This window comes from Phascolarctos cinereus, unplaced genomic scaffold (assembly GCF_003287225.1).
Source record: "Phascolarctos cinereus isolate Bilbo 61053 unplaced genomic scaffold, phaCin_HiC Scaffold_726;HRSCAF=1367, whole genome shotgun sequence".
NCBI lineage: Eukaryota > Metazoa > Chordata > Mammalia > Diprotodontia > Phascolarctidae > Phascolarctos > Phascolarctos cinereus.
The window spans coordinates 127,212,236-127,236,674 of NW_027556098.1; the positions used below are offsets into that span (position 1 = coordinate 127,212,236).

At 36.2% G+C, this 24,439-nt stretch overlaps 1 protein-coding gene across 5 annotated transcripts in view; it reads right to left on the bottom strand.

Annotated features, from left to right (window-relative positions):
• The window catches only part of PIK3CB (phosphatidylinositol-4,5-bisphosphate 3-kinase catalytic subunit beta), a 192,147-nt gene that overhangs the window by 19,145 nt on the left and 148,563 nt on the right, over positions 1 to 24,439 (bottom strand). For 4 of the 5 annotated variants that reach the window (XM_078146783.1, XM_020986126.2, XM_078146782.1 and 1 more), the window contains 7 exons: positions 17,162 to 17,340; positions 15,960 to 16,069; positions 14,992 to 15,070; positions 9,169 to 9,336; positions 7,402 to 7,525; positions 5,906 to 6,051; positions 4,003 to 4,135 (listed from right to left, as the gene is read on the bottom strand). In XM_078146783.1, coding sequence (XP_078002909.1) covers positions 4,003 to 4,135; positions 5,906 to 6,051; positions 7,402 to 7,525; positions 9,169 to 9,336; positions 14,992 to 15,070; positions 15,960 to 16,069; positions 17,162 to 17,340 — 939 coding nt within the window. Of the gene's footprint in view, positions 1 to 2; positions 771 to 4,002; positions 4,136 to 5,905; positions 6,052 to 7,401; positions 7,526 to 9,168; positions 9,337 to 14,991; positions 15,071 to 15,959; positions 16,070 to 17,161; positions 17,341 to 24,439 lie in introns of those variants that run through there. The other variant, XM_020986129.2, reaches the window with a different exon arrangement.

A 24,439-nucleotide genomic window follows, 5' to 3' on the forward strand; every position in this document is an offset into this window, starting at 1 on the left:
TAAATAGGTAAATGAACGCCTGCATGAATGAATCAATTCTGACTTGACACCTATGATAACATTGTGTACATACACTACATCAACAATTCAACTCAATGCACCTCCTATGAGCACGGCAAGCAGCATTGTGCTAGGAGCTATTAAAACTTAAAACTTCACCAAGACTTTGGGGACATCCTGTAAAAGATGAAGGCTCTGCTTTCAAGGAACATGCTATCTAGTAGCACTTTCTAAGAGTCTGTACAAATAAGCTCCTTTTTAAAGCCCAAGTTATAAGTGATATTTATAGGGCAGAAGCAACAAGAAAAATCTAAGGTTAAGTTGGAAACTAACCCCTTATTAAATGCTATTTAACGAAAACGTCCATTAGAACCTGTGACTACTGTAGTTTGTATGCTTCCTCTGATCGATATGTCTTTATATGTATAAATAAAATATGAATTAACTGAAGATGTGGTGAGCAACAATAACATCCTAGGTGAAAGGCTGATAACCTTACTTACTTTTTTTTTTTTTTGGTGAGGCAATTGGGATTAAGTGACTTGCCCAGAGTCACACAGCTAGTGTTATGTTGTCTGAGGCCACATTTGAACTCGGGTTCTCCTAACTTCATGGCTGGTGCTCTATCCACTGTGCTATATAGCTGCCCTGGCTGATAACTTTTCAAAAGTAGATGCCAGACTGTTGACTCCTCTTTGTATGAGTGGGGAGGAAATTGAAGAGAGATAACTTTGGAGTCTGTAGATAGCCGCAGAACAGCAATAAAACACCTGAGCCAGAACACAAAGAATGACAGTGGGATAAAGAAAGGGCCAGGGGGAGGAATGTCAAAGAGGGCCCATCCACAGGTCCACTGAAAACCATCCTAACTGTTTCTGCTGGCTGCTTGACGCTTGGCCTAGACTCTTGTAAACAAAAAAGAGTCTGTGTCTGTTTTGGTGTTTTCCTACAGAGACATTTTGGTGATAAACCAACCTCCAGTTCCATTGCATCTTAATAGGAAGGCTACATTTTCAGCTGTGCTCAAATTAGAGCCTATAACCCAAGACAAACTGAATATATATATATATATATATATATATATACATACACATACACATATATATATACATACACATACACATATATATATACATACACATGTATGTATGTGTGTATTTTGTATGTACATGTATATATATATGTGTGTGTGCACACACACACACATATCACCTTTAATGTCCATCAGAAGGCAATGGATTGAAAAAAGAAACAAAGTACTCAGAATTGATTCATTTCCAAGGTATTAAATAAATACTTAAATAAAGTCTTATGGTTTTGCCTCAGGTATGTACTATACATATGTATTTGATTAACTGTATTAAAGTTGTTTGCCAGAAGCAGGCAGGGAAATGACCCATTAAGACCCAGGTACAACACTGGTGAGGAAGCATCTGCTAATTGCAGGGGAAGAAAACTGAGTTCAAGGGCGATGATTAACTAACTACAGGACACTTCAGGGGATGGAATGGAGATGCTATAGCAAAATTCATAGGGAATATGAAACTAGCCAATGCAATTTTCTAGTGGCAGAATGAGGTTCAGTATAGTCAGGTGCACTTGAGAATTGTGAGGGCTCTCTGAAAGCATAAGCAGATGTGAAGACAATGCCTTGGTATATCTTGGGTTTCCCCTTCTTGTGCCTAGGTTTCTTGTGCCTCTACAGAGACCCTTGGGGTTCAAGCGGTTCTCAGGAAAATATGTTTCAGGTTTGTCTTCTTGGAAGCCCCTGGAATGTGTTTTGGGGGATGCCAAAGGATGATGCAGTGGCAGTAGTGGTAGCATGGATAGTGTACTTTCTCTCTCTCTCTCTCTCTCTCTCTCTCTCTCTCTCTCTCTCTCTCTTTTAAAGTTAGGCAATAGGGTTAAGTGACTTGCCCAGGGTCAAACAGCTAATGAGTGTTATATGTCTGAGACTGGATTTGAACTCAGGTCTTCCTGACTCCAAGGCCGGTGCTGTATCCACTGAGCCACCTTGCTGCCCCGGATAGTGTACTTCTCAAAAGAAATCAGTCCATGCAAGAACAAATATCTCTTCAGGCTCATGTGCACATCTTAAGCATTCAAAGCTGTTGGGATTCCCCTTTGCCCAGAGGTTTTGCCTCTGACAGCATTTAAAGGCAGGAGTAACTTCTAACTAATTTACTTATTATGGAATTTAGCTAATAACCATAACCAGAATGGTTAGTAAACAATATAATACAGAAAACGATGATAAATGAGCTTCAATGGAGGGAAGGGTTAGCTTTTAATTATCTACCTGTTTCCAAAAATACTCCAATAACTCAAGTTCTTTGACTTTTTTGAATGATAAGATTTTTCTAGTTTAAACTTATAAGCGCATGATCTTCCTAGCAAGAGTTTAGAAAAACATAATGAAGTTCATGATTATGAGAAGGTCTTGAAATGTTATGCTTCTATCAGTATTTTAATTTAAATGGAAATTTGAATCAATACCTGACATCCATTCAAACCACAAGCATGTATTAAGTGCCTACTCTGTTCCAGGGAACAACATAATAAAATTGCTACCCTCTAGTAGTTTGCATCCTACTGGTAAAAGTCAACATCAACACAGAAAAAAAAGTATAACATAATTTGTAGAGGGACAGGCTGTAAGCACTCACAGAAAGAGGAAAAGTTTTGTAGTAAGAGGTAGAAACAGTGATGAGCTATGGAAGATGCTCAAAAGGGTCAGCAGTAGCAGTGAGGGGGTGGGGAGTGTCAGGAAGGCAGGAGAGTCTGTGAAAAGAACCTGTGGTGGTTAGGAAGGAAAGGTTTGGCAAAATGCAAATAGGTCAGCCTGGCTGGAACTGAGTGTGTCAAGGGAAGTTGGAAAGTAAATCTGGAAAGGAAGGCTGGAAGGCAATCTGTGAAAGGTTTTAGATGCTACTCTGACAAATTTGTATTTTACCTAAGAGGTAAATTATTAGGCGATTCTGCCTAATAATCTGGAATATCTTGGAAAAATAGTAACAATATGACACAGGTAACTGTAGCTAATGTTAAGACTGCAATCCAAGTGGTCTAGTAAATAAGACAAAGAGACTTAACTACACGTTTTGATAGGTAAGTGTATAATGTAGCATCTTCAAAGCCACTTCGGAGAAATACAACATCCTTCCAAAAGTTTAGTTTCACCAAATGTCATAAAAATACTTTTTTTTAAGGTTTAATTCAATTTTATTTTATTTTCAGCTCCAAATTCTTTCCCTCTCTTCCCTCTATCCCCTCCATTGGGAAGGCAAAAAAAAAAAGCTGCTAAAAATATGTATACACATGCAAACCAATGTCCACATCTGCCATATTCCAAGGGGAAAAAAAGCAAGAAATAGAAGAAAACACGCTTCAATGTGCTCTTTAAGTCCATCAGTTCTTTATCTGGAGGTAGATAGCATGTTTTACCATGAGTCTTTTGTAATTATGGTTGGTCATTGTGTTGTTCAGAGTTACTAAGTCTTTCAAAGTTGATTATCTATATATTGCTTTTGCTGTATAAATTGTTCTGATTCTGCTCATTTCATTTTGTATCAGTGCATATAGGTCTTCCTAGGTTTTTCTGAAACTATCTCTATCATTTCTTACAGCACAACAGTATTCTATCACATTCACATACCATGACTTGTTCAGCCATTCCCCCAATAGAAGGGGGAGCCCCTCAGAATTTCCAATTCTTTGCTACCACAAAAAGAGGTGCTATAAATATTTTTGTACATGGGCCCTTTTCTGCTTTCTTTGATCCCCCTGGAACATGGACCTGGTAGCAGTATTGTTGAGTCAAAGCATATATATAGTTTATTAGCTTTTAGGTCACAGCAAAATGTTTCTGAAAAGCCACTCCTTACCACCCAAAGCCATACAGCATTTCCTACCTTGGGATATTCTGGTAATTAGCTACTACAACTGATGTCCAGTCAAGACTTAGCAACGGAATTCTGTACATGTACAAAGTCAAATTCTTACCTTAAGATACTGTATATCCTTAACTGAGGTGAGCTCAGGAAGCCCTGCAGTCAACATCAGGGCAAACAGAGTGATAAAGAGATTCCCATGCCTTCGTAAAATCAGGTAAGCCTCTTCACAACACTTACGGAACCTTCAGGTAGCATAGCAATTCACATGGTGTGGCAAAGGAGAGACAAAGCATGTTTCAGAAAAGAACTTTGATGAATTCTTGGTTTTCTAATACACTATAAATTACTATGCTATACTTTCATTAGAAACTTTCACTTCTGACAGATGAAAAAAATCCACTCAACTACCAGCTAAATAAATCAGTCTAATGACCATGCATGTATTTACATGTTTTTCTCTAAATTGAAATTTTATATGTGGCATTCAGGTAGCACAATAGATAGAGAGCTACATCTAGAGTCAGGAAGGCCTGAACTGAAATCCACCTTCAGAGTTGGGTAAGTCACTTAACTTGTTTGCCTCTGTTTTCCTCAATTGTAAAATGGGGATAATAAAAGCACCTAGCTCCCAGGATCAAATGAGAATCAAGTAGAATAATATTTGCAAAGTGCTAAGCATAGTGCTGGGCACATTCCAAGTACTTTATAACTGCAAGCTGATATTACTGTTATTATTAACAATGATAACAGACATTACAATGAGTATAGCAGGACTGCTGAGTTTGGTACTTAGACTTGAGTGGATAACAATACTTGGTTTCTTTACCTGCTGAAGGGTTCTGCATACTGTGTTACAAGGGGGCTTTACTAAAGCCATGTCTTTTTTATTTTTAATTTTTTATTATGAACTTAATCACTATAATCATGACAACACTGAGGACTGAATAGGAAACCTGTGGACTTCTATTTCATAGGGCTTTGTTTTGTTTTGTTTTTTTAAAGTACTTATTAGGGGGGCATGTAGGCGGCACAGTGGATAGAGCACTGGCCCTGGAGTCAGGAGGATCTGACTTCAAATCTGCCCTCAGACACACAATATTCACTAGCTGTATGACTCTGGGCAAGTCATTTAATTGCCTCACCAAAAAAAAAAGTATTTATTAAATTTAACAGTAAGAAATAAAGCTCCTGTTCGTGTTCCCTTCTGAACTTTTGTTTTTTCCTGTGTATTTTTTAAATGTTTAATTCATGATCTTTTTTGAATCACTATTATTACCCATTAATTCAACCCCCCTAGAACAAAGTCAAATTTGCAATGCTGCAATCTTCCCCAAGTGCTATACACTATGACTCAGTATTTTTTATTGCATTTTATAACAAGAACAAGTAACATCACCAACTAAGAACTAAGAACTCTTAAAAATTGCATTATTGTTTCAGTTGATTATGAATGGCTTTTGGTGGATTGCTTACATTTAAAATGCTCAAGAAGACAAAAAAAGCTGCTCTTTACTTTACCCCACTATGGATAGTTGAATTTATTAAGTCAATTCTGTGAGACATAAACACAAGAGGAGGTTTATTCAAATAAAATTCAGGTGACTTTTTTTCCCTTCTGGTTTACAGTGAACATCTGGGCCATCTCCTTAAGTCAGACTAATTAATGTAATGTTTATCTTTATATGAATTATAGAATTATAGAAGATTAGAACTATACTGAACCTTAGAGATTATCTAGTCCAACCAATTCATTTTACAGATGACACTACTGGGACACAGAGAAATGCAATTCTGGATGATCCTAGATAAGTTACAAACATCTAAATACTGGACTTTAAGTTCTGGGTTTAAGGAGTTGAATGGAAATAGTACACTCATTCACTTTCAGGCAAATGGCCTTTAAAAGATAACCTCTTCCCCAAATAGAAACACTGAATAGGAAATGCTGAATCCAGCTGGCCAGATGAGAAAGCGTTAGATGCATTTAACCTTGACATCAGGGACACACTCACCGGTTAAACTTTTCTGTGTTTCCTGTTTTTCCTTGCTGAATGACATGAATGAAATCATAGGTAAGAATGAAAGGCACTCGTTCCCGTTTAATGCCAAATTTAGACTTGAAGTTTCCAAGAATATGTCCAAAATCGATGTGGAAGAGCTAGGAAAACAAACGGAATTTCATTTTCCCAGTTACTGGACTATATTTTACTGATGTGTTTCCAATGGAAAGACTAATCTCTCAGAAGTCAGAGGCCTATGATGTGAGATGTTTCACCTCAGCTCTTTATTAAGCTGTTCATAAAACTCAGTCCATGGGTTCCCTTTCCCTTGGGAAGGAGTTTTCTTTGAACATTTCTAAATTTTAAAAAAGAAACTCCTAGGTTCTTAAAAGCAATATATATGAAATAACATGTATACAGTGGGAAGGAAAAGTATATTTTTAGTACTATGGCAACTTTCCATGTCTAGCTTTCAAGAAGCAAGACTAACTAAATTAGCAAAGGCTCTAATTCACTGGGTAGAACTATGGTTGTTGGACTCTTCAGTGACAGAAGGCATTTGTATCACTCCAAAGCTTGTTTTATCTATGAGTATATATGGCTTAATGAGAATAGATCTACTGGAAGTTTCAGATTCTACAGGCCCATCTTTTGCTTAGGGGAATCAAAACATGCCCATTTAATTTCATTAAGGCTTTTTTTTTTCCTCGTAAAGTCCTGAACCATTTTTATATCTCAGGAAATATGCTGGGAGCAGGAAATTTATGTGAAAATGATACCACACACAAAGTATTCTTACCTTATTCATTTGACTAAAAAATGAAATTGTGTACAAATATGAATCAGTGATTCACACCCAAGAAAAATTTCATGTGGAAAGGAAGATATTTCATAATGAACAATCTGGCCTAAATCATTGTTCTCAATGATGAACACAACACAGTATTCTAATGCTGAGATTGTCCATACCAAGATTTCTCAAAGTGAAAACCAGGACCCTTAAGAAGTCAAGGGAGCATTGGAAGGGGAAGAAATGGGGACTGATTACGGCTCGACATGTCTCAGCGCTGCCCTCTTCTGCCTGCTCAGATCTCATCAGCACCCCCAGTGCATGCTGACTTCATGTCCCATTATTTCTTGAGGAATCCACTCCTTCCCTGTCATTATCTCTCCTCACCTCTATCCAGACTCAATTCATGTAGATCTATATTCATTTTAAACTTCCACAACTTAAGTGGATAGACCCAGGTCATTTTAATCAAAATGTCTCAGTGACATTGCTAGAAATGAGCAGAAATCATGGCAGGTATGAGGCACATAGGCACAAGGTCTATGATGGAAGAAATTTTACCTCAGAGAAGATTTAGAATGAAAACCTAAAGCTAATAGTTGGTCAGTTTGTCTAGAATTTCTATAAGGAATGGTGTAATACACTTGGGGACATGTGATAACAGCAATAACCCAGTATTTATGGGGTTTCCACTGAAAGATGGCAGATAGCAACTTACCTGTCCAGTTTTCCTGACCATGATGTTGTCACTGTGTCTATCACCGATCCCCAGGACATAAGAAGCTACACAGTAGCCAGCACAGGAGAGTGTGAACTCTTCAATGGCTTGATCTAAGTCATCCCTAAAACAAGTCCACGAGAAACAAAAGGCACAATTAGGACACTTGTACTGTGACAGGTGCTGCTAATACAAAGAGGAAACTGAATTAAGAAGCTCAAAAAGAGAGATAAGTATGTAAATAATGATAACATCTGAGTTAGGCTTCAAAGGAAGAAAAAGTTTGAACAGATCAAAGATGGAAGAAGAGCACATACTTCAATACAAGTATGAAGAGGTCTTCCTGGCCATATCACCAGTATTTCACAGTGTAGGCAAAGGCATGGAGAAAGGAGGATAGAATGAATGTGGCTGTAATGTAGAGGACATGAAAGCAAATATTATCAAATAAGATTAGAAAAAATGCAAATGGCCTTCAATGCCTGGTTTAGTAGTTTGTACTTTATGTGGCTGGCAACACAAAACCATGTAGACAGCCATGCATTAGGGGTTTAGTGTATAGGACATATTAGGATAGGGAGAGATTATAGGCATCTGTCAGGAGGTGCTAACAATATTACAATTGATATGTATGGAACCTAATTTAAGGTAGTATCAATGGAAGTAGAAATAAAGGAATAGATATGAAAGCAATATTATACAGGTAAGATTAATAGCTTTTGGCAACTATTTGGATGTAGGAGAGGTAAGTCTCGAAGAGTAGGCCATAGTGAGGTCGAAGAAAATGACAAATGCTAGAGGGCCTGTGGAAAAATAGAGGCACTTATGCATTACTGTTGGAGTTGTGAACTGGTTAACCATTCTGGAGAACAACTTGGAACTGTCCAAAGGGCTATAACTGTGTATACCCTTTGACCCAGAAATACCACAATACCAAAAACTTCTAGTTTCTTGGATTTTGCTTTTAAAAATTATTAGACTCTAACCATGAAACCCTTAGTCAAGCTTTAGAATTTGGTCTAGACAAGGCAGAATTCATTAGTGATTCTAATAACAGCTAGCATTAAGATAGGACTTTAAGTTTTCCAAAGCACTTTGCAAATATTCATCTTATCCTCACAACAATTCTATTATTATTGCCATTTCATGGACGAGAAAACTGAGACAGAGAGATTAAGTGGCTTGCCACACAGCCAGGAAGTATCTGAGGTCACATCTGAACTCAGGCCTACCTGATTCGAAGTCTGACATACATTCTATCCTCTGTGCCACCTACCCATCTCTAATGATCATATAGATTGTAGTAAAGGTATTATAGTTCCACTGTGATCTAGTGGGATCAGTAAACATTTATGAAGCATCTACAGAGTGCCATGCACAGTACTAGACATTAGGAATACAAAGATAAGCCTGACTAAAGGACATCAATATTCTTTTCTATTCATCTTTAATACAGAATCACAGATATGAGGGCTGGATGGGACCTCAATGGCCATCTGGTCCAACCACTATTTATAAAAAATTCCCTCTACAACACACTTAACAAGAAGTGATCCAGACTGCGAGTGAAGGCATTTAAATGAAAGGACATTCAGCCATCTCCTAAAGCAGTCCCTTCCACTTCTGGTTCACTCTGCTATAAAATTATATCAATCCTAACTTTTGCCTCTATACAATGTCAATATAGTGATAAATTTTCTTCAGAGCTGTTACTGACAAAACTGTTTTAAAACCACAATGATAATCAGAAAAAAAGCATAAACTAACCCAGAATTGTATTCTTTAAGCCAATTTAGAAGAGCATCTTTATTGAAGGCAGCTGTAGCAGCAACATTACTACTATTTAGCTGGATATCGGCAATTGTTTCAGATGTACTAACAACTTCTATAAGGCCAGAGCGGTCTCCTGTTGCTAAACAACCATACGGCAGCATTCTAAAATAAAAAAAAATAAAAACACATTGATATATTTTTAGGAAACATGAGAAGATGTACATGTATTCAAATAACTTATTTTAAGGTTGGGTCAATAAAATCTTTTATTTCCCCCTTAATTATACCAAGAAATCCCAAACATGTTGGTTATACCCTCCCCCAACTTCTATTTATAATATTAGTGTCACAAGGAAAATTAGAATAGTTTTACTTTTTGTTAAGAAGTAATTCCCTCAGGAAGGCAATAGGTGGAACTATTTACTGGAATTTCCTTGATATGCTAAGCCAGCTTTATTATATAAACCCTTAACTGATTCACATGCTATCCAGGTAATGCATTACATTAGATGATCTTTACAGGTAACAGGCTATAGGCTAACAGAACAAATAAAGGGGAAATCTATTCGAGAGATTGAGAGAACAACACTATCTTCAACTTCATTTTTTTTGCAAAAAAAAAAATTGTAATCTAGATGGAAAAAATGCAGCTCATTTTCTCAATGTTCTAAAGTCAGAAGCAAGTCAGCCATAAGAAGCTTTGTAAAATGAAACTTTTACTCTTCTACCCAAAATAAATGAAAGTCCATATTGGGATGATTAACTCTAGAAAAACAGCAAAGGCATATGTATGCCATTGAGTGCACAAAATTGTTACTCCTTCACCCAAAGCAGAGCCCCGACTAGATACTCCCAGTAGACCCTGCTCTCCTTGAATGTGGCCCCTGCTTGTCATATCTACCTTTTATGTCCAGTTGCAGACATAATTATTTCCTTCTCTTCCCTACCAGGCCCTCACTCATGCACTCAGAAGCCCGGTTCTCCCAAACTAAGGAAATTTCCTTCCACACCTTAGTAGATAATTCCACAAGTTTCAGTGACTGAATAAAAAAATCCATCACCTAGTATCTTATCAGTATAAATATGGCTGCTGTATCCCTGACAAAGGAATACACATTCTCCCTCCCCCTCTTCCTCCTTCTCTAACCCCCCCCTCAATCTGGTGACAGGGTAAAGAGACTATCCTCCTTTCCATTCAGTTTTAGCCATATTTCCTGGTCAGAGCATACCTGAAGTTCTCTGGGATCTACATTTCAGGTAAAGTAATGAGGAGAACAACCAAGATGAAGTGCCTTGAAATCATGCCATATTAAGATAAGCTGAAAAAAGGGAGGATTTTAACTGGAAAAGACCTAATGGAGACATTATAATTATCTTGAACTATCTAAAGGGGCACCATGCTTATAGATATAGATATAGATATAGATATATAGATATATAGATATATGCATTAGATTTCTTCTCTTCGGTTCTGAAGATCAGAAAAGGGTGAGTCTGGGCTTGATGAATGGAAAAATTTCCTAAGAATGAGAACTACCCAAAATCAGAGTGGGCTCCATCCTTTACTAGAGGTCTTGAAAGGTATGTTGGGTAAGGTATTCTTGTTCAGGTATGGGCTGAACTAGATTACCCCCTAAGATTCCTTCCAAGTCTGAGAATTCAGATGCTTGGAGACTCGGTACGGAAAAGAAATTTCAAAAATCCTGCTTGGCAAACTTGAATTTTATTGTTTTAAAAACACTTGATTTTATTACTAGATGTTTAAGACCCATATTACCAAAAATATTTCCAGGATAAGACAGTTAAGGAATGAGATTAAATTTTAATAGTTTTGATAATGGCACTATCCAATTTTCTAAGCTAGAAACCTTAGATTTTTTTCCTTCAATGAATCTATCATTAATTTTTAGTGCTTCTTCTCTTAGCCTCCTTTATCCATTCCTTCTTCTTCATTTCCCCTGCCATGATAATTCAAGCCCACATCACTTTGTACCTTTCTATCTATAACACTATTCTAGACAGTCTCCCTCCCTACTTTTTTTTCCAAGTACGCCTGTGATGCCTCTCTCAGAAGACAATGATTTCATCTGATCACTACTCTGTTCGATAACCTCTAACGAAAACCAAATTCTTTGGCTTGGCTCCATCCTACCTAACCATCTTTGTATTCTACTACTGAATATATACCCTTCCGATTAGTTAAGTGAGCCTCCTCACTTCCTTGCCGTCACCCCACTCCTGGCCCTCTGCTATAGATACATACTGTACTCTAGGAAAACACAATAGTTAAGTAAAATAATGTAACTTACTAATTTGCATCTGGGGTATTTTACCAAAAGGCATTACAATGGAATTATATGATGTTATGGTCAAGTTTAATATTATCTGAGTTCTCCCTTACTTATTTTGGTTTCTATACCTTTGCTTATGTCATTCCCCTTTCTTGCCTCTCTCCAACTACTATAAATGCTATTCGTCCTTCAAATAGCAGCCTCCTCACTTTCTTCATGAAATCTTTTCTGATTGCTCTATACTAACCTCTCACTCATTTTAACTTACGGTCCATAAAATTTGCTTTGGCATTTTTGTATCTCTTTGCTGGTGGCATTTCTAGAATATTTCTGAAGTGTCTCATCCTCTTACTATACTGCAAATTGTTCGAGGGCAGCCACTGTGTTTTATGGTTCTCTTGTTTTCTACATGAGACTTAATAGTATTGAGTAATAATAATTGCTCAATAAATAATGGTTAAATTTAAGTCAAATGATTGCAACAAAATTTCTGGTTGCGAATATCACATCAGGAAGAAAATGTTCCTGACAAGTTACTACTAGTCAGTTAAGTAAACATCTAAGGATAAATTTCCCACTTACTACATGATAGCTTATGATGGTTTGATTAGAAATATGGGTAGGATTCTAAAAGAATACTAAGAAAGAGCCAGGAGTTTGCATGGAAGTGTGAACCCTGACTCTCAAATATATGAAAATCCCACCTCTTCTTTAATCCCTCCCAATCTAAATTTCCTGTTTATAAATGAGAATAATGGTTTGTTCTAGGTTTGTGGCATAGCTTTGTTCTGGATCACATAGCAGAATCATTTAGAAACAACCAATAATCAAATCATTTGTCTAAATTAAAATCTGAAATTGATGGAACTCAACCAAGAATGACTAGATTCCTGTAAAATAAAATATACTTTGAATATACTTTACTATAAAAAGTAAAGTCATGGTATTATTTACAGCCAAATGTTATTTATCCTTGAGAACAACATACATACTAGTAAAAAGAGGGGAAAAAAGAGGAAATACTTCCAACAATGCTTTCATATATATTAGCAAGAAAAGAAATGCATTATTCTCCTCAGAAACTAAGGGCACTGATTTGTAGCTTAAGAAAATGGATTTCCTTTGGTTTCCTTTGGTTGAAGTGAGCCCAGTATGAATACTAAGAAAAAAGAAATTAATCTCAGGCTGCCCGTACAGCCTCACAGTCCAACAGGAAGGCCAGGAAAAATGGATTTATGTTTTTCTATAGGAAGAGAACCTAATGCATGCTTTCTTAGTCAATGGAGGCCTAGAAAACAGATCTAAGATAGACCCTGAATGAGGTCATCAGGTTGACTTATTGGTGTCTATTCTTTATGTGAGGAAAACTGCTAATCCCTTGATTAAAAGCTTTTGGAGCAGTCAGATGCTCCTTTTATAGTCCTTCCCCCAAAACTCCCTTCTGCCTTCCACATGACAGAAGACACGGTAGTCATCCAAGAAACACTTGTGAGGGTCAGTACAAGTAAGGGTTATTGCATTCCTTTTCTAACTATACATTTAGTGGATACTTTTTCTTTTCTTTTTCTTTTGAAAAAAATTTCTCTCTATCAGTTACGGAGAACAATTGTGGAATATGTCAATTTTCCCAGTACCTCATTATGTTTATAAAAAAAGGTAATAAAAACTAAGCTCTAATATAAAGTAACTACTGGCTATCCCCATCATGACATGACATATGTGAGTGACGTGGTGACAGGTCAAAGTGCACTTTGGCCCCCTTTCTTGGCCCTTTGCCCCATCTCATTTGTGTAGTCAAACTGGGCACAAGCCCAATAACGTCCTTTGCAAAAACAGGCAGTAATGGAAGGTCCTAAGCCCCTGGAGGACTGAATGCTTACAAACAGAAGGGAAAAAAACCAACATGCTTAGAGAAATGGTTTGGCAGAAGTCAGATTAGGGACAAATCCTTGATGTGCTGTCCACCTCCTCTGGACTTCACCGAATCCAGTATCTGTCCCTAAGCTTCTCATTAAGGCCACCAGCAGCACTAAAAGCAAGCCTGAACAATTTAATTCGCATTTCCATCTTTTCAGTGTTCTGGCATTCACATCCTCTTTGGCCTATGGAATAATTCACTAACTTAACTATGACACACTAATCAAAAAATTTGAAAAGCACAAGAGAAGCACAGAGGAGTAGCAGAAAGAACACAGACTCAGAAGCCCTAGGTGGGAGTCCAAGCTCAGCCACTTCCTCATCATAGGATTTTAGCTGAATTTTTTACCCTATCAGAGCCCCTGTTTGCCAATCTAAAAGTGGAGTCAACACTCACATTCCCAAACTCATAAAAGATTAGCAAGTTTCCAATGAGAAAATGCACTGTGAAAGTGCTTTGTAATCACAAGCAGACATAAGTCAATTGTTTCATTGTACCGTACTCTAGGAAAGAATATCAATCATGCATCAGCACAATGAATGACAGGCAAGAAATCTAAATTCCAGGCTTATCTCTGTCAAATGGACCAAAGAATAAAAAGTATTTAAACTAATTCAAACCCAGAAAGACTGAAGAATAAAACTGCTTTGTAAAATTTCCACTTTTAATACCTTTTCCTGCAATTAACTAACCTCATCATCAGAAGTGAACTGCAACCCTTTCAAAAAGTGGAGGGTAGCCCATTTCTGCTCGTCCTATTCTGAAAAATTACAGTAAGGTAGTTTTATTAAATCATTAGTGAGTTCATGCATATTACTTATCACCATATAGCCAACATGGACAGTGATATAATTGAAGAATACTGAACTTGGAGTCAACTAGCCTAACTATTTGAGTTTTACTTTTTACTCTTTACAGAGAGGGAAAAAAACATAAAATTAATAAATAGGAATATAAAACATCAATAAATACAACTAATCAAAAATATCCCTGAATAATTCTATTATTAGCTCTTCTCTTCCTGGAAGGAAATACTTATCTAAGGTAAAGATAGAGATGTTCAAGGATAAGAACAGGGAAAGTCAAGACTATTATTGCTACCACTTATATATTCCCACGTTATGCCATCAAAGCCATTGCCAGTTTTCAACTGTGATCTGAGAACGCCATGCAGGATGGCGGGACCTGAGCTGTATCTTATCACTGGACACTCAAATACATGAATAAAAATCTGTTGTTGTGGGGGTTTTTTCCTATAAACAACAACAAAACAAACCTATTTTTTGTACCCTCCTCTCTCTTCTCCTTTAACTGAGAAAAAAGAAAAACAAAATACTTTTAACAAACATGCACAGTCAAGCAAAACAAATTCCTGCACTAGCCATGCAAATCTGATGCTTTTACTAACAGAACCCTGACAGTTTTAGAAAACTTGGAGTATGCAAGAGGAAATCAAAGTGAAGGGTGGAATAAAAGTTCCCTCACTCTCCATGAAGTAAGAATTGCATTTTCAATTTTTGTTCAGGGTAAAAGCCTAAAAATGGCAAACAAATGAAAAAGGAGGAACATAAGACTCGGCTAAGAAATGGATTCACTACAATTCCTTACCGGAGATCCAATCCAGCCTCTTTCCAAAGTAAATCCATCAACCGCAACATTTGGAGAGTCAACATATCTTGCCGTAGATCTAAAAGAAAAGATTGCTTTATTTTTGCTTTTGGTTTACTGTGCTTAATAATCATTAGTGTGGCAGCAAAATGTGTCTGAAAATAGGGAAAAGAATTGAACATTTACAAAAGATCATGGTAATATTACAAAATACAAATGTTATATAACATATTAGTTTGTGCTGCATCTGCCACTTCTTGGCTTTGTGACACCAGGCAACTTAATACCCTCTCTTAGAAGTTGTAAAATTAAGAAACTATATGTAAGATTATATATAAATTATATGCAAGAAATTATATGTAAGGTTTCTATTTCTATTATAATACAATTCCAAAAATAACTAGTTAGTTGGCAGGCCCTCATGTGTCTTTCTATCATAATGCCATTTGAGATCATTTAATTATTAAGAATTTACTGAGCACCAACTATTTGAGAGGTATTAGTATTACTTTTTAATCCAATGTATAATGTCATTTTTTTCTCTGCAGGCTTGCTTTAAGACCTGAACCTGAAGGTATTAAAAGCCATGTTTCACATTGGGGTTGAGCTTTAGCTGTTCTTGTATTAGCTACTTTTTGTTTCTCAATCTGCCAAAAAAAATAATGCTGAGAGAATGCAGATAAACGCAGTTGCATATTCAAACTAAGGTTTCCAAGGTAACAGGTAAACATCCTAAACATCCTTTGTTAGTGTGACTGTCTTAGAAGTTCTTACTTAAAAAAAAAATCTATGTTTAAAAATGTAATAAAAAGCCCATCATATAAGAACCCCTCCCCCCTCCCCCCTCCCCAAAATCCCTCCATCTTGTTTCATTCCACAAATACCTGAATAGACATTTAAATCATCTGCCAAAATATAGCAACAGGCAATAACCACAAACCTGAAGGAACTAAAAAAATAGAACTTACCATCCCCATTTTTGAAAATGATACCCACTGGATCTCCTCCAAATACTTTGTTGTTGTATACTATTCTCAGAGGCTTCATTTTAGAATCCATGTACTTGCACTTCTCAACACTAATAAAAGAGAAATATCATTAGGAAAATTCAACTTTAAAGAAATAATAAGATCATTTTGTATGAGTTATTGGGTTCAAATAGCCCAAGCAACTGTTCACTCTGAGTGAGCAGGAAATTGGAGCTCAAGACATAGAGAAAGAGCATTCCACCTCAGCAACAAAGCTTCTACAAGAACAGACATGGTTGCAGGAATGCAGCATTAAGCCAATGACATGGACTCACAAAATACAAAGATTTTCATAACACTATTCTCAATTGCTTCATATTGGGAGCACTTTTCATGTCTGGACTGGATCAAACTGAAATTTGAGATACTTTATTTTGTACTGTTTTCACCTTTCATTCCAATAATCCCTCAGAGTTCCTTCCATTTTTTTCATGACTCAATTATCTTTCTGTATTGTCATCAATCTGTATTATATTGAATGGCATCAAAATCAGGAGAAAATATTCGTTAGCTTCAAAACAGTCTTGTCACAAAGATATTCTGACTTCTTGAGGAAGAAAGGTCCAATTAGGGATTTAGATATCCCACAGAGCATACATCATAATTTATTTACATGTAAATAAATGGAATTGACCATTTTTTAAAATATCACTTTCCTAAAGCCATAAGTATATTTTATCTGAATTTAAATGTTGACCATTCCACACTAAATAATAGTCCATTTATATTTTAAATCTAGCTTAAGAACACGACCTTAGATTCTAGAAATACCTTTAGCTGGCAAAACTCAGATTTAAAGAAATGGTTGATTTTATGCCATTTTAACTACGTCCTCAGAATCAGCTGACAAAGGTCTACTAAGTTAAAAGACCACTATCAATATTTACAGCAAAAGTTGGTGGTTCTTAACCTTTTTTTGTGTATTAAGGGCTCCTTTGGAAGTCTAATGCAACCTATAAAACCCTCATGAGTATAATATTTTTAAAGTCTTAAAATCAAATATATATGATTAGAAAGGAAAAAATATATTGAAAATAGTTATACAAATATTAGAAAGAAAACCAAGTTCATGGACATAGGTTAAGAATCTGTGATCTGTATGACCCATTTTCTATTTAAAAGGAGAGCAATACATTACTTACTAAAGTTCTGAGAGTATGACACAAGGATTCAAAGGTGACGGAAGATCAGAAAGGGCTTCTCGGTAAGCATTTTGTTTTAAGCATGTGTGCATTGCCTCTCTTCCTTTTGCTTTGTTTAATTTTACTGCGTTCAATTTTATTAAACTATTTAAGGTCTTCAGCTTATTTAGAGCTTCAACCTGAAACATAAGTTTCAAGAAATTAATCACTAGGAAAAGGAAAAAAGAAAAATGTTTGATGTGATCATCATATTAATATTTTACCTCCTTTCTCTCCTTCCTCCAAAATTAAAAAACCTTGCAAAATAATTTAGGAAGAATATTTTTAAAAGAACAGAGGTGAAGCCAAAATGGCAAAGTATCAAGAAGTACAGGGGAGTCTCTACCAACACTCCTCCAAAAATATTTAGAAAATGTACCAGACTGAATCCTGATTGAAAATCCAAGAAAAAAATCATAGTCAAGTTCCTAATCTAAATCTACATAGGGAGATAAAGAGAGAAGTTTGGGATACTTAGGACAGGGTCTAGACAAGAACACAGCACACAAAGCACTCCAAGGCCCATACCCAAGAGCAAGATGAAAAACCAGATCTGTAAGGTGAGACCTTGTGCAGATTCTGGAACAAGTGCCAAATAGCAGCTTTCTTATTCACTACTTAGTTCTGGGTTACAGATCCAGTGAGGAATGGATACACATTGCAGGGTGGCATTCCGGGATAAGGAGCTGTCACGGGCTTTAGGCTCTATACCAAACAAGGAGAAAGTTCAGAAACAAGCAGTGAGAGTATAGCTCAAATCCCAGGAGTGGAATGAAGTTTCAGTTCCAGGTTCTAGACCAATCTGAAGCCAAAAGAAGAAAGCAGGTGGCTGATGGGGGCTGAAAGGACCCCAACACAGGTCAGGAACTTCAAGAGCTCAGTCCAGGAGGCAGTGATCAGACTTTGTCCTGGGTCTGGCCATTTTGGGGTCACAAAAATTTTCAGGTCTCCAGTCTGAGCCATTTTTGAAATCATGAATAACAAAACACCCAATACCACAAGAAATCAGCAACAGGATTGACCCCAACCTCTGCTCCAGAAATATGCAAAGCTAACCTAACAAAGTGCTTACAACACTCACTGTCAGCAGCAGCAGCATCAACAACATTTAAATGGCACTTAGTGCCAAGTCAGAAAGCAAGCTTGAAAATGGGCAAAAAACAGCAACAAAAGAATTCCATCATAAATGAGCTATTATAGTGACAGAGAAAACAAAAACACAAAAGAAAAGAATGACTCCAAAACATATACAAGCAAACTCTAAAAGAAAAACACAGTGTGGATACAAATTCAACTTGACTTCCTGTTAAGAGACTTAGTAAAAAATTTTAAAAGTTAATTTTTTTTAAAATAAAGAAGTGAGAGCTAGAGGAAAAAACTGCAAAAGAAATGAGAACTATACAATACAGTGTTATGATCAACTCTGATAGACTTAGCTGTTCTCAGCAATACAATGATCTTAGATAATTCTAAAAGACCCAAGATGCAATCCACATCCAGAAAAAAACACTATGGAGCCTGAATGCATATTGAAGCATACTATTTTCACTTTTTTTGTTTTTTCTTTCTCATGATTTTTCCCTTTTCTTCTGATTCTTCTTTTCACAACATGACTAATATGGAAATATGTTTAATATGATTGTAGATGTATAACCTATATATATCAGATTACGTGCTGTCTTGGGGAGGGGGAAGAGAAGGAGAAAAAAACTTGGAACTCACAATCTTATAAAAGTGAATGTTGAAAACTACCTTTACATGTAATTTTTTTAAAAAAATACTATTAAGTGGGGGGAAAAAAATGAGAGCCATGGAAAAAAAATTAGAAAGGGATAATGGACCAAAAAGAAGACAATGATTCCATGAGGCAACAAAAAAAAAATTAAAACCAAGTCAAAACACTAAAAAACAAACAAACAAAAAAACCCCCTCCAAAGTGTAAAGGTATCTATGTCATAACAAAAAAAAATAATCTTGAAAACAGATTAAAGAGAAAAAAAGATTAAGAATCATTAGATTATCTGAAAGTCATGACCCCCCCAAAAAAACCCACAAATATATTTCAAGAAATCTTAAGATAAAACTGCCCAAATCTTAGAATGAGAGGGGAAAATGGGAATACAAAGAATCCACTGGTCAGCTCCTGAAAAAAATCTCAGAATGAAAACTCCCAGAAATATAATCAAATTAAAAATACACTCATGATAACACACAATTTAGCTTCTACCACAAAAAAGGAGCAGGGAGGTTGGAATATGATATTTCAGTAGGCAAAGGATACAGAGGCTTAAAGCCAAGAATAACTTACTAGCAAAAACGAGTATAATCCTACAGGGGAAAAAATGGATCTTTAATGAAATAAAGAACTGCCAAGCATTCCTGATGAAAAGAGCTGAGCTTCATTCAAACATAAGACAAACATACAAACGTAAATAGGAGGGGCAGCTAGTGGCACAGTGGATAGAGCACTGGCCCTAGAGTCAGGAGGACCTGAGTTCAAGTCTGGCCTCAGACACATAACACTCACTAGCTATGTGACTCAGGGCAAGTCACATAACCTCAATTGCCTCACCAAAACAAAAAAGTAAACAGGAAAGGACAATCATAAAGGATAAACTACTTACATTCTAATATGGGAAAATGACAAATGTGTTCCATCTGAACCCCATCATCATTAGGGGTCATAAGGGCAGTCTAACTAGGAAGACATGGGAATGATTCATTCTGCTATGTCTTGATCTTAAAAGAAGAATGGAGAGGGAGGGGAAGAGAATACTTTGCAGAGCTAGAGGAAAATGAAGGTTAGGGAAAATTCTCACATATTCAGGAAGCACAAGTAGACATCTATAAAAATAAGGAGGAAAAAGTGGGTGGAGTGGTTAACTTTTGAACTTACTTTCATCTGAACTGGTCAGAAGAGGGAAAAGACTCAGAGTTGGATATAGAAATACACTTCATTTAACAGAGCGATAGGAAGGAAAGGGGAGGAAGAGGAGGAGGAATTAGAGGAAGAGTAGATAAAAGCAGGGATTAGTCCTAAGAAAAACAAACTAAGGATGTGCAAAAATACAGCTCTTTTTGGGCTAGCAAAGAATTGCAATTTGAGGGGTATTTATCATTTAGGGTAATGGTTGAACAAGTTATGGTATTAAAACGTGATGGAACAAAACTGTGCTGTGAGAAATGAAAGAAATTTTACTTAAAAGCATAAGCCTAGCACATGAGTATTTTCCATCTTCAATCATCTTTAAAAATCTTCAGAGTCTAACTTAGGCAAAGAAGGCATCTAGGGAAAAAGTTGCTGTTAATAATAAGTTATTATTACTGATAATAATGATAGCATTTACATAGCAACTTAATTTTGCAAAGTACTTTACAAATATCATCTCATAAGATCCTCATAACCCTAGGAAGTATTATGTCATTCTCACCTTATAGATGAGGAAACAGGCTGAGAGAGGTCAAGTGACTTGCCCAAATGGCTGAAATCAAATTCAAACTTGGGTCTTCCAAATTCTAGGTCTAACTGCTTTATCCACTGTGCCTCCTAGCTGCCCCAGATCACTAACTTATTCAATAAGATGGGCCACAAGCAATAAAGAATACGTTGTGTCAGATGTTGGGGTAATCACTGCCAAGGAGTAGACTACCTTATTAGGGTAGATGGGCATACAGACATATAAATACAAGCCAGAATAAGTATGAGGAATAATTCTTGCTACCATGCCACGATTTCAGATGAAGGAGAGAGAATTTTCAGCCAGGAGATAAAGATCAAGTGAAAGCTTCATGGAGGAGGCAGTATTTGATTGACTGATTTATGAAAATCACGTAAAGATAGAGTGGTTTGGGAGGTTGGAGATAACTATACAAAGCCATGGCAGGGAAAAAAATAATGGGATTTGCTAAAAGATGGAGGGCAATACAGTTTGGCTACCAAAGATGGTGTCTTTGTGGAATGATATAAAGTAAAGACTGATGAGGTAGGTTGCAAACTGATTGCGTAGGGTTTTGTATACTGGGTTAAGAAGTTTACACTTTATTCTGAAGGCTACTGAAAGTTCTAAAGCTTTTAGGATGGTGGAGAGTACCTGTGATATCATCAGGCTTGTGTAGATGGAACAGCTTGGATCTAATAGAGGGAGCATCAAAGATAAGAAGTTTATTAGGAAGTTATTGTAATTGGGGCCTGTGGAAACACAGGCTTGAATTAGCATGATGGTATCTGGAATAATATAAAACGGACAGGTGCAAGAGTACTACTCTATGGCAGAGACCGAAGTCCATATTGGAAACTGACCTTCACAACCAAGGTGTAATAGTTAACAAATTTTCTGTGTTCTGACCTTATCTGGTTCCAAAGTATGGGTCTGAACTGAGGTGTACAAGAAAGAAGGTGAAAGAAACAGAACACAAGGTATCTGGATCAGGGAAATGTTATGTCACTAAAAATATATCCTGGCAAACTGTCACTGTAAGGAATTCTCAAAAAGAAGGTCTCAATATTTCCACACATTTTGAATTAATTCTGATGTAGAGATTCTGAAAGGTTAAAGCAATTAACTGCAATACTTGATGGTTACTTTTCATAGTCAACCTTTAAAAATAACTGACAATTTTTTTTAATCACTGCTTTGATGCCAGTTTCAATCTAACATTATATAGTCAAAGTCTGTGATTGAGAAACATTTTAGAATGTGTGGATTCAGGATAAACTTGATGGTTTTAAGGATAAAAGTCTGACCACCATGCAAGTCAAAATCTTGTACTGTTTTTTTTTCTTTTTGGACACAGCAAAGCAACAATGTAGTTAAGAATCAAATGATGATAAAATCTTGCAGATAAAGACTGGTTTGTGTATTGATCAACCTCAAAGAGGTTAATCTTCCTCCCTGCTTGTTTCTGCCTCCTTCCTGTTTATGCCAATGCCCTCAGGGGAAATGCCCAGCTTTCCCCCTTGCTGCCTACTAAAATGCTGTTTATCTCTGAAAGCTTACATTTGATACTTCATTCCTTCCCCTGACCAACTACACAGAAATACACAATCTTATTTTGCAATGAATTTGTACATATTTGTACACATTTACAGGAATTTAATGTCTACTCTTGTAGTCTAAATTATATGATGAACTTTCTGCAGAAATATTCTTAACCTCCTCTCAAATGCACAAATAACTCCTCTCAAAACACTACCCCTGCAAAAATTATTCTTGCTGTTCATCCATTTAACACTAGAAGGACCAAAATTTCAGAATACTTCAAAGGACCAAAAGCTGTGCCACTAGTCTGTGTTAATGCATAAGGCCAAAAAAAAGATTTTTATTTCAAAGAAAAATTATTACAATTTTTCAATCAGTTGATGCAACTGGTCCTTTTGTTGTTAACCTTTAACTGGGGCTACTAGCATGCTAACAAACTGACTGGTTTGAATTTTTTCTTTTAATTTCTAACTAACTAGCAGTGGAATGCTAAAAGAATCTAAAATAAATGACCAATAAACTCAAAGACACAGAATTTCCGAGATAAAAGGATCTTAGAAATCTCTTAGTTCAAACCCTCTTATTCGCAAAGGAGGACAGAGGCCCAGATAGCTTAAGGGATTTGCTGAAGGTCATATACATAGCAAAGTTGCAGAACACAGGATGTAACTCAGGTTTTCCAATATCAAATCTAGGGCTTTTTCTCCTGTACCACATTTACACTAAATATACTGGTTCTCAGAAGGGGCATTGCTACCAAAAGTTGTGTATTGTGGCTTTGTGATCACATTCACTTCCAACTGTTCTATTTGCAGACTGTACATAAATGAACGGGTAAGTATGGTGGAACAAACAGGTTTAATCAGTTTTTTTTTTCAAGGACTATGGAGGCAAACATCAATTACAGAAGGAAAAGAATGATTTGAAAAGATAAATACTATGTAAAGGAAAAACTACTCATCACCCAGTTAACTGCACCTCATCCCAACCTTGAAAGTGAAAGGTAAAATCTTCATCTACCTGAAGCACTAAGAACATAAAATACAAATATATTTTTCCCTTCCTATTTTCCATGAAAACCAATGGAATTCAATTCGAATTCAATTCTCATATGTAATAAGCACTTATCATGTGGATACTACTGTGCTAGGCTTTGAGATACAGAGATAAAAATAAGATAATGTCCTTGGCTTTTACAGAATTAAGAAAAGATTGTAAACATGATCTGATATTCACATCATACATGAAATTCCATAATGACCACCCTAGTATCACATATTCATCATCAAATAACTTAATATCCTTAAAGATGTTCACATTTTTATTTTCCAAAGTCTGCTTATGAGGAAAGAAACAGACAGAGCTGTGTAGGTAAGCAAATTAACCTAAAGTTTCTACTGATACAACATAACCTAGCAGACAGGATACTGTGGAAGTTGTAAGCTGCTTGATTACAAAACTGAAACAGTGGAAATCTGCCAGGTCAGCCTTCTGTCAAAACCCAGATCCCTGCACTTTTCCACAATTCTATGAGCTGTATAAACACGGCAACAAGTGAGAAAAATGGAATCGCTACTGTGCAAACAGGAACTTTCTAAAGCATTTCTACTTTGAATTTCTTCCGTGTTTGCACAGTTGGGAATTTTTCTGCCCCATCTCTGACAGGGTTGACATTTACTTCCTGAAAAATGCAATGAAAACCTCAATGGTCATGAGCCAATTACTTTAAGTATTTCGTCACCTTGTCTTTTCTATGGGTTTAAAATCCTAATAAGAACTGACAGCTAGTAACTTTTTCTTCTGCTCTTGATCATAGAAAAGAATAAGAACTTAAACCTGAGAATTGTATCTTCTGTTTATGTTGCTACAAAATAAAATGAGGTTCTTTGAAAATGGGAAAAAAAGTTCTCAGAGAAAGAAATTATCTTTAAGAAGTCAATTAATTTTAAATGTATATTCCTCTTTTTCATCCTTGTTTTTGGGCCCTAGCATTGTTCTCTAGTTATTAACACACAAATGTGTCTTGTTTCATCATATAGGTTCTAAATTTCTTGAGCTTATCATTTTTTCCTTCAATTTCTATAACACTTAGCATAGTGTTGGAAATATCTGTAGTATTCATTAAATAAATGCTTGTTGAATAAATGGATACATGTAATGCTGCAAAGGATCTTCTTTCAAATATGAATAATCCTGAATTATGACAGTTTCCAACTCTGGTCTCATTTAAGCCTCATAATGTGGAAATGATAAACTGAAC